This window comes from Sinocyclocheilus anshuiensis, unplaced genomic scaffold, assembly GCF_001515605.1.
Source record: "Sinocyclocheilus anshuiensis isolate Anshui unplaced genomic scaffold, SAMN03320099.WGS_v1.1 scaffold1495, whole genome shotgun sequence".
In the NCBI taxonomy this organism is placed as follows: Eukaryota; Metazoa; Chordata; class Actinopteri; order Cypriniformes; family Cyprinidae; genus Sinocyclocheilus; species Sinocyclocheilus anshuiensis.
The window spans coordinates 592,744-607,773 of NW_015558671.1; the positions used below are offsets into that span (position 1 = coordinate 592,744).

Below are 15,030 nucleotides of genomic sequence, written 5' to 3' on the forward strand. Positions count from 1 at the left end.
TAAAAATATCTGTATGACATTATATTCTGCAGTTCTTCCCTGTTGTACCGAATATCTATACTTTTCAAATTATCATATCGAAGTTAGAAATTCAAATATTGTGACAAAATTAATTTTGTAGGGTGCCACAAGTTTGTTAAAATTTCCAAAGGGTGCCGCGACTAAAAAAAGGTTGGGAAACACTGCATTACACCTCCAAAGTACCAGGCAGTTGTACTACTGGAGCGTAAGCCATATCCCCCGCATCCAGACCCCTAGTCTGACTGCAGGCAAGATTCACAAACATCATTTATCTATGTACAGGACCTATCTGTGCCAGGGTCAAGCAGACCAAATTGCTTCTCAACTCCACTGAGGTTTTTGTCAACAATAGCACAAAAATGACAAAACAATTGGCCATTTTCTTTTGTGACAGACCATGGCCAAGTGTTTTATATCTAATGCTTTCCTCTGGTTTAAAGTTTTAAATTTACATTCAGATCTTACAGCAACCATTGAGTAACAATCTGAAGAATATTTGAACTTACCCTGTCAACACAACAACAAAGTCCATAACATTCCACCCATTGTGGAGGTAGGAGTCTTTATGAAAAGCAAAGCCTAGAGCGATGATCTTGATCCCGGCCTCAAAGCAAAATATTCCAATGAAGTAGGGTTCAGTGTCATCCTGTTGCGGGTGAGGAGAGATACGAGTGGTTATTCACACAAAATAAGAATCAAAATGCAAGTTTACAATGAAAACTTTGTATAAAGAGAATCATAAATCTCTCAGTGTACTTCACATTGGCATGTAACTTTCATTAAATTGTTTTTCTTCTATAAAACACCACAGCAGCACAATACAGTAAAATAAAGTGAATTAAAAGGTGGAGAATGGGGAGCGTTTTACTAAAAAAAAAATTTCACAATATAAATATTTAAAGCAAACGCCTCTAATACCAGAGCATCTAAAAAAAACTGCAGTTCATAAGTGAAGCACATATTCAAAGTAAATAAGATGTTGAAACAAAAACAAATCAAAATGGCAAGCAATAAAGTTTTAAAATAATATACCATATGTAAGTGCTCGTTTGTTTAAAAAGAAAAATCTCATACGAGACAGAATAAGCATGTTAAAAGTTTTAAAGGACAGTTAATTTTAAGTTTATTATCCTCTTTTACTACAGATGCTGAAATGTCAGTCAAATGTCAAGCATCAACAAAGATCTGTGGATCAATTTGGGAGGGCAGTTAAGAGATCCACTGTTAATGACTGACAGCAGCTCACAAAGGATCGAAGTGTCAACTAAATGAATAATGCAAATGTGGGCTGCGCAAACTGTTGGCCTACAGTAATAACTGCTATTTAAAAAGACTTTGGTGAAAACAACAAAATGTTTAGAAAGTAAAAGCTTTCTGCATCTGAATAGAAAAATATTTTTTATGGTAATGCTCTAAAAGAGGCTAGAACAAACAATAAGGATACTCAAATGACAATTATGTGTAAAATTGCTGTTTAATGAGGGAAAGTCCAACTTACCAGTCTCTTTGACATGGGTGTCTTGTCTAAAGCTGGTAAATGCTGCTCTAAGCCCAGTACAATGCAGTTTGCAATAATGGTGGCAAGAATCATGTACTCAAATGGAGTGATGGTGTTAAGGAAAGAGTCCATGAGATACAAATAGATGGAATTCATTCACCGCAATAATATGATCATCAAACAATTTTGGAAACTAGTGCAGAAGTTAATGAAGAACAGGTGTATCTATGACGCAATTCACACAGCTCTTGACTGAGCCGTTTGGTGCCTGAGACGAGGCGAGAGAGTTTTTATCAGTAATAATGAGCCACCCAGATTTTATTGGACAAATATTTAAAATGCACCCTACTACAACCCCACTATCAGTTTTCCACGAGAATCACTGATAAAATTTCTCCCACTTCTTCTCGGGTACCTTATGGCTCAGTCAAGAGCTGTGTGAACTGTGTCATTCCTCACAGAGCTGCTGGTTAGTGGGGAGGAGGATAATTATTTCCCGTGGCACTCCCCTAAACACATTTGCGTCAGACTAGTAGACTCATTGTAGTCTGAACATAAGGAGAACGTCAATAAATGGAGAATTTCATTATTTATACTTCTTTAGCGCTTGAAATTAAACCAGTTCTTGAAAACTGGGACAAAACATGCAACACAAAAAAAAAATGGTTTATTTATCAAGGAAGTATTATGGACTAATTTATTTAGCTTCAGCATGTTCAGAGGTATTCATGTATGTTTGGGTACAATTTCCATTTCTCATGAAATGTGTTTTACCCATTAAAGTTAAAACAATAAAAAAAAGCCCACCCCGCCATATCTCAAGTTAACAGTGATTAGCAATAGTTTGTTTGATGAAACAGCGCCTTGCTTGTTTGTTTGTGACTATGACTACAAACAGAAATTGATCACATATTAAACTTTTTGTTGGCCTTCTCATTTAAATAATACAGACAAGTTGGACACCAAATGTGAAATGCCCAGCAAATGTTGTTTGCCAGACAAACAAGTTGTGAAATGTTGCCTTGTTTGTTTATTAAATTTTAATGAAACAAAATCTAAATTCTAATCTTTATTCTCTTGTGGTAAAACTGCATTTTACATTCAGGCGCTCAATAAGCCTCCATCACTTCCACATTTCCCTGGACGCGTTTTAAAGGCGTAGGTGTTTCAGCACCTTGGAAAGCGACTAAAACAACCCCTCAGACTTTTTCAAGTGAAAGGGAAATACTCAATTTCGCGAAATCATTAAGATTCGGAACGATTCAGATTTGAGGACCGCCGGTGGGGACTCGGGCATGATATGAACGCGCCCATAGCTTTAAAGCACTAACCTGTTCCGCTTAAATTGCCTATCAGCTTTATTGCTTTTTGACTGCATCCTACGATTTAAGCTGCGAATGCTATAATATTATAACGTAAAGACTTAGCAGGTATATCTTAGGTTACGTTATGACTGGTATTCCCAGGGGCAAGTCTCCGGAGACTGCACAGCAATTTAGGCAGCCTAACGCAAGAGCTGTTTCGGTTGCCATGAGCGACAGAGAGGTTCGTTTCCTGACTGAAAAGAATCAATACCGCAGTGACTGGATGTGAAAGGGACAAAAACGTGGCATTTTACATCACGACACTTGCGTTAAATATCACATACAAACAATTATGAATTGCATTTCGCATGCCAATCACAAGCTTTTCCAGAGGCATTCGTGAGAGCAACCCAGTAGGACCTTGTAATAATGTTTGCTCCATCGAGACAACACCCTGCATGCTGCATGTCATTTAAACCCAATAAGAGTGAAAGTAACCGCCACGATATTAACACAACTGCTTACGGTGTTGCATAAAACGATACCTCTATTTCCGCCAAAACTTTTGCGACCTTAACTGCTGTTTTACTAAGACTGATGGGTGAAGCAGAATTATTGCTGGTTACAAACTGGCATATTTTGCCCTCTTACAAGTGCCTGTGATTTATGTAAAGGATATGGCCACTCTGTTATTTTCTTTGCATATTTCCGAATGATATTATCTTCGCTGAAGATGAACAGGGATCGGTTGACTGAGAGACAGTTCTGTTTGACCGGTATCGGGTTGTATATGGCCATTGTCCGGGCTCTTTGGGCCATTGTTTGCTTATACATCCTCTGTCCGCCCGGGGGGCCTGGCTGCCGGCTGACCCCTCTGCCTGGACCCGCTGGAGAGCCACCGCCTCCATACCGGGTCGGGAGATCGTCTTCGAAGCGAGCCATTCTAGAAACGCGCAGATTTGACTATAGAAATCCAAATTCACATCAGACAGAGAGTAAAGAAGAAGCATCACAACGCGCGATGTAGTCCCAGCCACGAGTTCTTCTCATCCGTACAGGTCTGGCATCCACACAGAGAGTTGCTTAAAGTATTCCAGCCATTCAGAGCACATCTAAACGCATCTCTGTAACGAACCGATCGCCAGTTAAAGTTTATCGCTCCACGTTACACAAGCCACCAAAAACCGAGCGCTCATATCCAGCAAGGACCATTTTCACGCCTCACTCGAAGGATTTAGATAATCAGCCATGTCATGAATTGAGTCCAGCCAGCGAAGGTGCCTTTACAAACTGTGTTGCGATTGAATGGAGTCAAGCCCACAGATTGTAATTGAGCCAGCTTCCCTGCGCTGTTGCAGATGCTTCGATGTTTTCCTCCGATCTCGCCTGCGCTCTTCGCATTTAACAGATGATAACGCGAGCGGTCCGTCGCCTTCGCGTTTATATCGTTGAAATGAAAACGCGCAAACGATATGAACAGCCTTTTTCCACTAGACCGTAGCCTGGCGATGAAATTTTAACCAATTTCTGCAGCCGCTGCTTCTTCTAAATCACATCACGTTACTGTAAAGCAGCCTGTCAGTGGCTCCACCTGTGCCGCTACAGTATCCATGGCACTGGGGCAAGAGGGGAAAATAAGGCATGTACCCTTCCAGACCCCAGCAGTGAATTAAACAGCTCCTCAAACCGTTTGTACGGGTGCTTTAAAGCAAGTTAAGAAGAATTGGGTACATCTGTGAGGGATGGGTGCGTCTGCACTTCCCACATCTGCAAACAGATCGTTGATTTAGAAAAGGGTGGAACCGGCGGGTGGAGAAAATCAGGACATTATCTCGTGACTGACGCCTTTCGGAGGGTGCACGGTCTCTTTCACATTTACGTTAACCCTTCAATGGGGCTGTGCAGTTTGTAGTCCGAAAGCCCGGAAGAAAATTAGCGTTTTTTGAGACATGGGATCCCTCGGGAATTTCTAATGGTTTTTTTTAAATGGAGCTTTCGATTTGAGTAAATTAAGGTCGGTGTTTTACATTAGCCTGCTTAAAGATACTTTCACGTTTTGCTCTATTACATAGATTACGTAACCTCTTACTTCCTTGATCAATTAACTTCATAGCAACTTGTAATTTATGTTTTTAAAGGATTTGAGGTTGATGTATGATTGCATGTCATTTATTTGGTAGAACAAAACGTGAAAGTGTCTTCAAGTAATGTTAAGCACAGTCAATACTTCGCTCAAAACTAATTGTGTGCTTCAGTGAAATTCAGTGTGCTTATGACTACAAATATTGATGTAATGACCGAACAGATGTTGTTTTTGAGCGCATTAGTTTTTACCTGTTTTTAGTACAGAATATCCAATAAATACTACACTTTGTTTGTAAATACTACAACAAAATATTTTTACATACAGTATATATGAATACGTGTATACACTGCCGTTTTAGTAGGTTTTTAATGTTTTGGAAAGAAGTCTCTTATGCTTAATTTACCTGATAAACAGGAATGTTGTGAAATATTATTGCAATTTAAAATAATTGTTCTACATTTTAATATATTTTCAAATGTAATTTAATCCTATGAAGAGAAAGCTGAATTTTCAGCAGCCTTTGCTCCACAAGATCCTTCAGAAATCAGTCTAATTTGCTGATTTGGTGCTTAAGAAACATTTCTTATTTTTTATTATTATCAATAAGAATTTTTTTTGTTGAAACCATGTTAGATTTTTCAGGTTTCTCTGATTTTTTTTCAGAATTATATGATTAACAGAAAATTCTAAAGAACTTATATTAATTATTTTGAACTTTCTGTTAATCAAATAATTCTGAAAAAAATCAAAGTAACCTGAATATATATTTGTCCAGCATGAAAGACTGACTGATAGGTCACAGCTAAATTAATTAAAATTAATTAAATTAAAAAACATCACTAAAAGCTTTATTTTTCACAGGCATGATATTTAAAATTCTGTAACCATTTCCTAGTGAAATTTCAATACATGGAAAAACTGATTAGAAAACAGCCCTGATCTTTGCTCCTGAGAAGACGGCGTAAAAAAAAAAAGCCAGCAGAACTTGTCCATCTCTTCTACTACTACTTTCTTTTTTGCTTATGATAATCAACTAAAAAGCCTGTTTTTATACCAAGTATATAATAGCTGATGCTTAAAAATGTATAAAAGTCTAATATGCTAGTGCCTATATCTCATACAATTATAGAGCCTCACCATCATCCTAAAATAAAAACTTTGTGAGACATGCATTCAGATAAAAAAAAGGCCCAAAACACCTTTGATTAAAAGTCTTATTACAAATGCTCTCAACAGCATGGTGATAATAATAAATGATGCTGTATCTCTGCATAAATTGTCCTTCCTTGGAGCTGAGATTCAGGAAATAATGCACTGCATTCCTAACCATATTTATACACAAAAGGTCTCAGCATATCCTGTTGTTTGTGTGCAGGGCTCAGGGTTGAGTTATTGCTATAGCTGTGTTAGCTGACTGGATGTGTTCCACCTGAGCAACGGTCTGATCACTGAGCGCTCGGACTGAGCTGTCTGCGTGGTTCTGGCCCGGAACAGTCTCAGAGTATCTACATTTTGCAGAGCCACACTGACAACGGAAGTACTTTTTCTTGATTTGCCAGTAGGGATCACCATAGTCAAACCTGATGAAAGAGAAAAGAAAATTCGTTTTAATTCAAGCAACCTGGGGAATTACTTTGATTACAAATGTGTGGATAAATTAAACTAACAATGAGGGGAAAAAAAGAGCTGGGAAAAAATTATGAAGGTTTACCCAAGCTCGTCTCCAGCTTGAATAGCCTTGCTTGCATAGAGTGCAATTCGAGGAAAGCGCATGTCCTGGTGTTTGGTGAACACCCGCACCGGGAATAGATTGGGTTCGCAAAGGTGATTCATAAACCTACTAACATTACCATAAAACTGGGCATCAATGCAGTAGACCTCTCCAACCTAGAAAAACAAAATCTCCATTAAATACACTATCCAAATGACGTGTGCTTGAGCTCCATTCACATTTTAATATACATTAGCGCCCCCTGAAGGTGACATGTATGAAAAGCATTCACTTGCGAAAATTACAATCTTACCATTTTTGCACAATTTTAACAAGACAAACCTCTAAACTTGCCTTGTTGTCTAGGTTGAACATGTACGAGTCATTTTCCCGAGCATTAGCTTCCCCATCTGAAATGATTTCACCTGCAAACCTGCACACAGAGAAAAATCCTCAGGGCACAAGTATTGGACAGAAACAGCATGATATTAATCACGTCTGAATAATTGATAATTCCCCTAATGGCTTTCATTTTCGTAGCACATTTGGCATTAAATTAATATCCTTGACACTGGAGTCAGTAGGAGAGTTCTTTAGAATGCAGGCATAGCTTCCTTAATATGCTGCACGTAATTTTTTCATGTTAAAATAATTCAACACCAGGTTAACATGAAGAGACAACTATAATAATAGCCATTTAAAATGGGCCTCAGCAAACTTCCAAGTAAGCCTCAAGATAGCAAAAGGATTTTTTAAAAATCCAAAACTGATGGATATATTCTAGTGCTGTCAAACGATTAATCGCATCCAAAATAAAAGTTTTTGTTAATAAATATACACAGTACACACACATATATTATGTAAACAATAACTTATTATCATATTATTATAACTTAATATTAATTATTTTTTTTCTTTAAAGAACCAGGATTCCTACTGTCCTAGATATATAATTTTAAAAGTGCCATTTCGACACCTGGATTTTTTTTAAATGTTTTTTTTTTTCCTAGTTGTGCCAAGCCCTAAAAAATGACTGGGTAGAAACTATGAGCAAAAAAATTCCTATCCAGTAAATAACAAACAACTGGGAAAAGTTATAAAGCCTTTGAATATTGTTGTGGATTTGTGTTCATTTTTGTGTATTTTTATTAATGTGTAAAGCAACTGATGTAAAGAGAGGGTCATACTCGCATACGAAAGTTCCCTCAGGAATATCCTGCAGTGCTCGGACCCCCCAGCCCATCCTCTCAGTCCTAAACACCTGCAGTCTGACCCTAAAGACGAGAAAATTATAAAGTTGTGAGAAAAATGTAAGTGCATAAATTTAGAGTTTACAACATATTTAGGGAATACGCAATAACACATCTATTAGTTATATTACCGAAGGCCATTCTGTATCACTCTATTTCGGCACGTTCTCCAACAGGAACAGGCATGGTTACACTCAAACAGGAAGGGTGGATCATCCCTGCAGAACTCTTTCAACAAGCGGCCATCCTATGCACCAAGAAATTATAAATGCTACTAATTTTAATAATAATCATTATACAAATCCCCCTCTAATCATATGGTCATACACAGCACAATCATGGTTGGTGACTATTAATATGTTGTGAGAGCTGGGATTGGCAACATCTATTGTTTATGTCACTCTATCATTACCATGTCATTTATTCTGCTAAAATTAATAATTTAGCACTAGTAGCATCTTACCTTGTCATACCAACAGCGCATGCTGAGCTGGCCACAGATACAGCTGCCTGACGCACAGTCATCTTTACAACTGCAGTGCTATTCCAGTGAGAGAGAGAGAGAGACAAGCATTTCATAAAGCTGTAATAACAGCATTAACCTTGTTATGGCTTTTGACACTACGATTCTAAGCCTCTTACCTGTAAGTGTGTTATGTTCTCATCTATATTCACTTGAGAGGTAAAGCAGTTCTCTGGAACATATTTGAAGTTACTGGGACAGGGCTCATGGTCCATCCCATTCACACACATCACAGGGACGTCCTCATAGCCTCGGGACACATCTCTAAAACACAACGCACAACAGTCCCACAATCACATAAAATATTTACCCACATTCTGTGCCAAACATTCAATATATTTTAAGGCCATTCTAAGTCGCACATGGGCACGACAGCTGCTTTTGAAGCTTGCGCAAAGAGAAGCAGAATGAAGACTCAGAAATGTGTGGATACTTTAGATTTCTTGAAGTCAAGCTAAATGAATGGAATATTGATTCAGCTGTAGCCAGTTTTCACTGGTTTTCAGTATGGAGTGGACCCGAAGCTGCAAAAATCTTGTTTGAAAAGACGTAGTACTGAATCTGATTAATTCAAGATAAATACTGCATTACAGTACACGGACTTGAGATTCATAGCAGTTTCAATAGAGAGTCGCAAATTCTAACTTACAAAACATACAGAAGCCACAAATTATTATTTTATATAGTTTTCTCAAAGTGCAACTTTTTGTGTATTATAAATATTAAAAATAATAATTAGTTAGCGTTTAACAACAAACTTGTCTTGCCAAAAGTTTCCCCGAGTTTCACTTGAATAATCTCAAGGAAAAAAGACAGTAAAAATTAAAATATCAGTGGTTCTTCACCAAAGGGCTGAGGCCCACAATTAATATATTAAACTAATGTAACTATTTTACTCTATTTTCTATTTAATTTTCCATTTTGTATTGAAGATCGTGCATTGAAACTTTTGGAATCATAAAATCAAGAGCATTAACTTAATATCAATATTCACAGTTTTTGTTAAGAAAAAAATAATTCCAGCACAAATACCAGAAATATTTTAGCCTCTGTGTGGGGGCTTGGAAATTTTCCATTTTGTATTGAATATCGTGCATTGAAACTTTTGGAATCATAAAATCAATAGCGGAGCATTAACTTAATATCAATATTCACAGTTTTTGTTAAGAAAAAAATAATTCCAGCACAAATACCAGAAATATTTTAGCCTCTGTGTGGGGGCTTGGAATATTGCATTGGACTCACAATGAAAAACTGTTTTAAGACAGTTGTGTTTATATTTTGCTTAAGCATGCCAGCAGGAAGGATCCATTTATATTTCCAAACATTTCTTTTGCCATTAACTGTAATAATACAGTAAGATATTTGTATGCACAAAGAGCCTCAAAAACCGAGATCTGAGCTCACCATCATCAAGTCTGTCGGCGATTACATAAAGAGACAGAAAACAGACTAAACCCATAAGAACTCTAGAAGCATCTACAAGATGCTTGGAAAAAGAATATGTAACAAAATACTGTTTGTGATATTACCCTGCAAAACATACAGATTTAAGCCTAGTGTTCTTGCATTACCTGCAGAGGAGTCTTTCTCTAAGGCTGTCTCTGCCTCTCCTAGCATCTGTCAGCTTCTTATTGGTGTTGAGGATTGTCCACATCTTGGAATTTACACTACAGCAGTCCAAAGGAGTCTCACCGTCCTTGTTGTTCAGATTTACATCTGCTCCTCGAGACAGAAAAAGCCTAGAGACAAAGCTTAAGATTAGTCCTTTTACAACTGACAGTTTCAGCCACAACCCTTTGTCTGAATTGAATCTGAATTCTCTATAGTTTACCTTCCATAATTGACACTGATATTTTACGATCTCTGGTATAAAGTGCTATAGAAATAAAGGTGACTAGAAAAAATAATTGGAGACACTGTAATGCTCAATATGGTGGTCAATATATTTTGGAAATGTCATTCATTGAAGCAGATTTGAGCTGTACTTGTATGTCTTTTGCCTACAGAGAAACCCAGTTTGTTACCCGGATGGCCTCAAGTGAACTGACTTCCCCTAAAGGGACCTTGGGTTGACCATGAATAGTTCCTTTATATTTCAGTGCTCATAAAGGGTCTTGCTCCCAGTTATCTAGGTATACTCTCTTTGTTCTACACTTACATAACACAGTCCAGCTGGTTCTGTCTGACAGCAATGTGAAGCGGTGAGTCTCCATGGATGTTCACAGCATGTAGGTCAGATCTCTTGTCAAGCAGCAGCTGAGCGATCTTATCACAGCCAGAGAATGCTGCCCAGTGGAGACAGACATTCTCCTCCTAGATAACACATCAGACCACAAGCAAAATTCATCTCGTATCTATCATACATAAGCACTAGTGTTCCAAAGTTTGGGAATGGTAAGATTAATGTCACATTATCCTAAAGAAATCATTCTAATATGCTGGCTTGGTGCTCAATTACATTTCTTTTTATTATCAATGTTGAAAACAGCTTAATTTTTTTCAGGATTCTTTGCTGAATATAGAGTTCAAACGAAGAGCACATGTAATCAATTTAAAGCCTTTTTGCTGAATAAAAGTATTAACTTACTAATATTCTGAAGGGTAGTGTATATGTTCAGCCAGAAATCTATTAACTGACTTACAATCAGATCATTCAACATGCAATTATTTGCAGGCAATGCATCCGAGCAGTCTGATTTTAACAAACAAGGTGAAAAAAGTGCATCAAAAAGCTGAAATATTGAGATGAAACTCTCACAGACCTTATCTCTTATTTGGACATCAGCTCCCGCTGAGATCAGCATCTTCACCTGCTCTAGATTCATGTTCTCAGTTGCCCAGGTAAGAGGAGCCCAGCCGCCATCATCCTGACCAAAAGAAGAAAACCCATAATCTTCAATTATTAAGCACTCCAGTATCTATACAGCATCTAAGAATGGGTAGTTTTGCTGTCAAAAACTCCTTACAACATCCTCACAAAACTCAAATTAAAATGTAATTTAAGGGTAAATAAATATGGCATGTACACAAAAATGTATATTCTATATTTCAAACTCATGCACATTGTTACCTTACAGTTGACGTCTATGGATGGCATGGAGACAAGATACTGCAGCACACCTGTGTGTCCTCCTCTGGCTGCCAAGTGAAGACATGTAGAGCCTCTCATATCCTGTGAAGAATGCATAAATCACTAGATTTTAATCATGCAAATACCTTGCATACTGAACACATGGCATACAGTGGCTTAGGGATTTCACTACCTCATTAACTCAATGGGTAGCATGAGATAACTAGCAAAACATTTTGTATTTCACAGTTGATTGACAGATGAAGGCTGGCTATCGTACCTTATGCCCAGTAGAAGCACCAGCTTTCAGTAAGTATTTCACTGTTTCTAGATGATTGTTCTCACAGGCATACATCAGAGGAGTTCTCTGCTCAGCATCACACATGTCCAGGTTCGCACCAGCCTATAGAGATAAAGAAAACATTTATATTACTAAACTTCAATATTAAATAAGAGCATATTATACTGGATGTACTCATGGAAAATGGAATATTAAAAAAACAATAAAATATAAAACATAATAAATTAAATAAAAGAAAAAAAAAAAGAATTTAAGTTAATACCCATGTTATACAAAGTAATTGCATCGGGTTCTATTACAACTGTTTTCAAATGTTATCATAAATAAATAAAAAAAATGTTTCTTGAGCACCAAATCAGCTAATTAGAATGATTTCTGAATAATAATGTGGCACTGAAGGCTGAAATTATTCAGCTTTGCCATCACAGGAATAAATTACATTTATTAAACAATTAAAATAATAATAATAATACATATTTAAAATATTAATATTTCTCAATATTATTGTTTTTACTGTATTCTACAAAATTTTTTAGCCTTGCTGAACATAAGAGACTTCTTTCAGTAACATAAACTTACAGACCCTAGGCTTTCGAATGGTAGTGTATATTAAGAAACATAGATCATTTCTGAATGTGAATGTGTGCTATTAGCGTAAGCAGTACCTGCACTAGTATATGGCAGATCTCTTTATGTCCCTCCTCAGCAGCACAATGCAAGGAAGTCTTCCTCTTCTCACTGTCCATCCGCAAATTTGGGTCCACACCTTCCACTGATTACCATCAAAACAATAACAGTTATCAATCATAAAGCATCTAGTACATCATGGCTTGAATTTCTTATACCTTTAAAAATAGGCAATGCTTGTTTTAAACTATAGGCAACAAAGCAAATCCACAAATCATCAAGAGTCAAATAAACTATCTAAAGCATTTATTTAATGATATAGGATCAGGACATCACTGATGTACAGGACCAGGTCACAGAGCCTTACTTCCCATCCTCGAGTGCATTTAAAACGCTTTCCAGTGATTCTTTAGCAGGGTCTATCACTCCACCAACAGTGACAGAGTCCAATTTAGCCCTGCTGTAAGACACAATGATAACAGATATACCACAACATAACCAGTGTGAGCAAACACATCACTATATTAGATATGGGAAAAGGTACAGATAAATATTTTCAAACACCGGGGTGCCCTGATTTAAACTTACTCCATTAAGGCGGTGTCTCTTTTGTGCGCGGGCACAGCGGCTGTTGGCACTGCACAGTCAGGTTTGGGGATCGTGACCTCCTTAGCATGACTAGCATCCTCACCGCAGTGAGGGCAGTAGACCTGACCTCTGATCAGAGAGGCACAGCTCCGGTGAAAGCGGTGAGAGATGTTCCCATCTGGCTGACATTCCATAAACGTCCCCTGGATTAGACAGATAAATCGGATACAAAAAATGTAATCAAATAGATGCAGGTTTTTAAAAAACATTTTTAAAAAAATCTTACCAACCGCCAACTTTTGAAAGCTAGTGTATGTTTTACTTACAGCCCTGCAGAAGAAACCACAGCCTGGGCAGCTCTGGTGTTTCACCATGCCCGCACGATGATCCTCGCACAACACCAGCAATGGAATCCTCAGAGAGGGACGCATCATTTGCTGCTTCAGAATCACCTTCCGACATAAACTCAGCTAGAGAGAGGGGGAAAAAAACTCATATTCACTCAAAAATGTTTTTCTTTAATACTTTCTTGAAATTTATTCAAATTTTTACTGATCAAACACATTAGTATAATGCTATCATACATAAAAAGCATATAATACAGTTACTGAATGCAACTGTTGCAGTGGTGTGAATGTAGCTAATGATTTAATTTTGTTATCCTTTCACAGACTGATGTTTTGAAACATGACACATGTTCTACCTTTCCATCAACACTCTCTACAGCCATGCACTTGCCCTCAGCAAGAGTTACTACATCCTGGTTCTTCGGAGCCTCTATGCGGCAGCTACACAGTGGAGGTTCCAACGTGTCATCAGCCTCCATGTTCTCTTTATCCTCCGGCAAACCTGATAAAACACAAACACTTAAGTTCACTTTAGGTACTTGAGGGTGGTTTTCTTACAGTTTTAGCCCTCTGATACTAGAATATCCTAGGCTACTAAACCCTCCCTAATCTGCCATTTCTTTTTCTTTTTTTATTATGATGTATTAAATCAAGCGAACCATATTAAATCAAGCCAATATGCAACAAAAAGTTGTTTATTTTTTACAAAGGGTCTGCGTGTATGTTGCCATGTGGTCTTATTGTCTTACAAAGTCAGAATGCTCGGTCTGAAACCTGCCTCTGCTCATTCTGAGATCAACCTATTGTATAAAAACAAACAGATAGGAAGTATACAGTGCACAGCATAAATGAGTACACCCCCTCTAAAACTTAACAAATTCATCAATTACTCTTTACTTAGAAGACATGTTAGAGTTCTTTGGAGATGTAATGTTCCAACAAGCCTGCTTGATCAATTACCAAAGAAGAATGCCAAAATTATTCAGCAAAATAAGATTTTCTTATCAAAGTGATAAAATATTGTGTTGCAAAAATGAGTACACACCCCTGAAAGTTACTAAATAAAACAAAAAAAGGGTATAGGTTTAAGGCTATTTTTGATCAACAGGTAAGTTTATTGAACCAAAACTTTTAAAGACAAGTAATTTCCTGACAATTAAAAGTGTTATATAGCCCACTGAATCATACTCAGACGTAATGCTGGCAGCAGTGGAACCACTTGGGAGAGAACTGCCAGGTGACTTATTTCTTAGCCTGCTTGATCAATTACCAAAGAAGAATGCCAAAATTATTCAGCAAAATAAGATTTTCTTATCAAAGTGATAAAATATTGTGTTGCAAAAATGAGTACACACCCCTGAAAGTTACTAAATAAAACAAAAAAAGGGTATAGGTTTAAGGCTATTTTTGATCAACAGGTAAGTTTATTGAACCAAAACTTTTAAAGACAAGTAATTTCCTGACAATTAAAAGTGTTATATAGCCCACTGAATCATACTCAGACTTACTGCTGACAGCAGTGGAACCACTTGGGAGAGAACTGCCAAGTGACTTATTTCTTAGCATAAAAGAGGACAATGGTACAAGAGGAATACCAAATTATTATTTTAAGTGTGAAAATATAGCAGAAGTAGCACCAACATTCAAAAACAATGGACTTGTGATAAGGCTCCTGAAATAATCAGGTCTTCACTTTAAGTT

At 37.3% G+C, this 15,030-nt stretch overlaps 2 protein-coding genes across 2 annotated transcripts in view; both read right to left on the bottom strand.

Annotated features, from left to right (window-relative positions):
- The window catches only part of LOC107681248 (probable voltage-dependent N-type calcium channel subunit alpha-1B), a 125,430-nt gene extending 121,584 nt beyond the window's left edge, over positions 1-3,846 (bottom strand). Inside the window, exons 1-3 of the mRNA XM_016477489.1 lie at positions 3,506-3,846; positions 1,520-1,625; positions 528-667 (exon numbers count right to left, since the gene is read on the bottom strand). Of these exons, the coding sequence (XP_016332975.1) occupies positions 528-667; positions 1,520-1,625; positions 3,506-3,765 (506 nt within the window). The 5' untranslated portion in view covers positions 3,766-3,846. The remainder of the gene's footprint in view (positions 1-527; positions 668-1,519; positions 1,626-3,505) is intronic.
- A 1,886-nt stretch (positions 3,847-5,732) lies between these two features.
- LOC107681217 (histone-lysine N-methyltransferase EHMT1-like) overlaps positions 5,733-15,030 on the bottom strand; it is a 20,419-nt gene continuing 11,121 nt past the window's right edge. The window contains exons 6-23 of the mRNA XM_016477430.1: positions 13,686-13,831; positions 13,309-13,452; positions 12,983-13,185; positions 12,762-12,854; positions 12,602-12,612; positions 12,433-12,539; positions 11,747-11,869; positions 11,467-11,568; positions 11,159-11,263; positions 10,555-10,709; positions 9,968-10,135; positions 8,513-8,657; positions 8,334-8,411; positions 8,002-8,117; positions 7,808-7,894; positions 6,975-7,053; positions 6,621-6,796; positions 5,733-6,489 (exon numbers count right to left, since the gene is read on the bottom strand). Of these exons, the coding sequence (XP_016332916.1) occupies positions 6,288-6,489; positions 6,621-6,796; positions 6,975-7,053; positions 7,808-7,894; positions 8,002-8,117; positions 8,334-8,411; positions 8,513-8,657; positions 9,968-10,135; positions 10,555-10,709; positions 11,159-11,263; positions 11,467-11,568; positions 11,747-11,869; positions 12,433-12,539; positions 12,602-12,612; positions 12,762-12,854; positions 12,983-13,185; positions 13,309-13,452; positions 13,686-13,831 (2,240 nt within the window). The 3' untranslated portion in view covers positions 5,733-6,287. The remainder of the gene's footprint in view (positions 6,490-6,620; positions 6,797-6,974; positions 7,054-7,807; positions 7,895-8,001; positions 8,118-8,333; positions 8,412-8,512; positions 8,658-9,967; positions 10,136-10,554; positions 10,710-11,158; positions 11,264-11,466; positions 11,569-11,746; positions 11,870-12,432; positions 12,540-12,601; positions 12,613-12,761; positions 12,855-12,982; positions 13,186-13,308; positions 13,453-13,685; positions 13,832-15,030) is intronic.